At 68.0% G+C, this 509-nt stretch overlaps 1 protein-coding gene across 1 annotated transcript in view; it reads left to right on the forward strand.

Moving 5' to 3' along the window:
• Positions 1-111: 111 nt before the first annotated feature.
• The window catches only part of RNF39 (ring finger protein 39), a gene marked incomplete at its 5' end in the record, with an annotated part of 5,764 nt that continues 5,366 nt past the window's right edge, over positions 112-509 (forward strand). Inside the window, one exon of the mRNA XM_010848205.1 lies at positions 112-507. Coding sequence (XP_010846507.1) covers positions 112-507 — 396 coding nt within the window. The remainder of the gene's footprint in view (positions 508-509) is intronic.

Here is a 509-nt window from a genome sequence, read left to right on the forward strand (position 1 = left end):
TCCTAGCGACCACCTGCTCGGGTCGAGACCTAGGTGTCCCTTCCACCCTCCTCCCCCGAACCTTACCGGGAAGCGGGAGAACCAGATGGGGTGTTACGCAAGGCCTGATGTTTACCTCCCGCAGGGGCCTCCTCCCTCCCTATAAAGCCTGACGTGGTGGGGAGATTGGCGGAGACAGACTGGTTGAAGACGGAGGCGATCCCAGGAAAGCCTCAGAAAGTTAATGCGGGAGGCGGAGAGCGGGGCAGAGACGCAGCCAGCAGCCGAGGCGGACCGCCATCTGCGCACCCGAAGGCGGTCGCGGTGGTCGCGGAGGGGACGGCGCCCGGGCGCTGGCTCCCCATGGAGGCGTCCGAGCTTCTGGGACCGGGGCTGGTGGAGCGTCTGGAGCAGCTGGCGACGTGCCCGCTGTGCGGGGGCCCCTTCGAGGACCCGGTGCTCCTGGCGTGTGAGCACAGTTTCTGCCGCGCGTGCCTGGCCCGCCGCTGGGGAGATCGGAAGAGCGTCGT

The sequence above is a fragment of the Bison bison genome, unplaced genomic scaffold, assembly GCF_000754665.1.
Source record: "Bison bison bison isolate TAMUID 2011002044 unplaced genomic scaffold, Bison_UMD1.0 scf7180017864260, whole genome shotgun sequence".
Classification (NCBI taxonomy): Eukaryota; Metazoa; Chordata; class Mammalia; order Artiodactyla; family Bovidae; genus Bison; species Bison bison.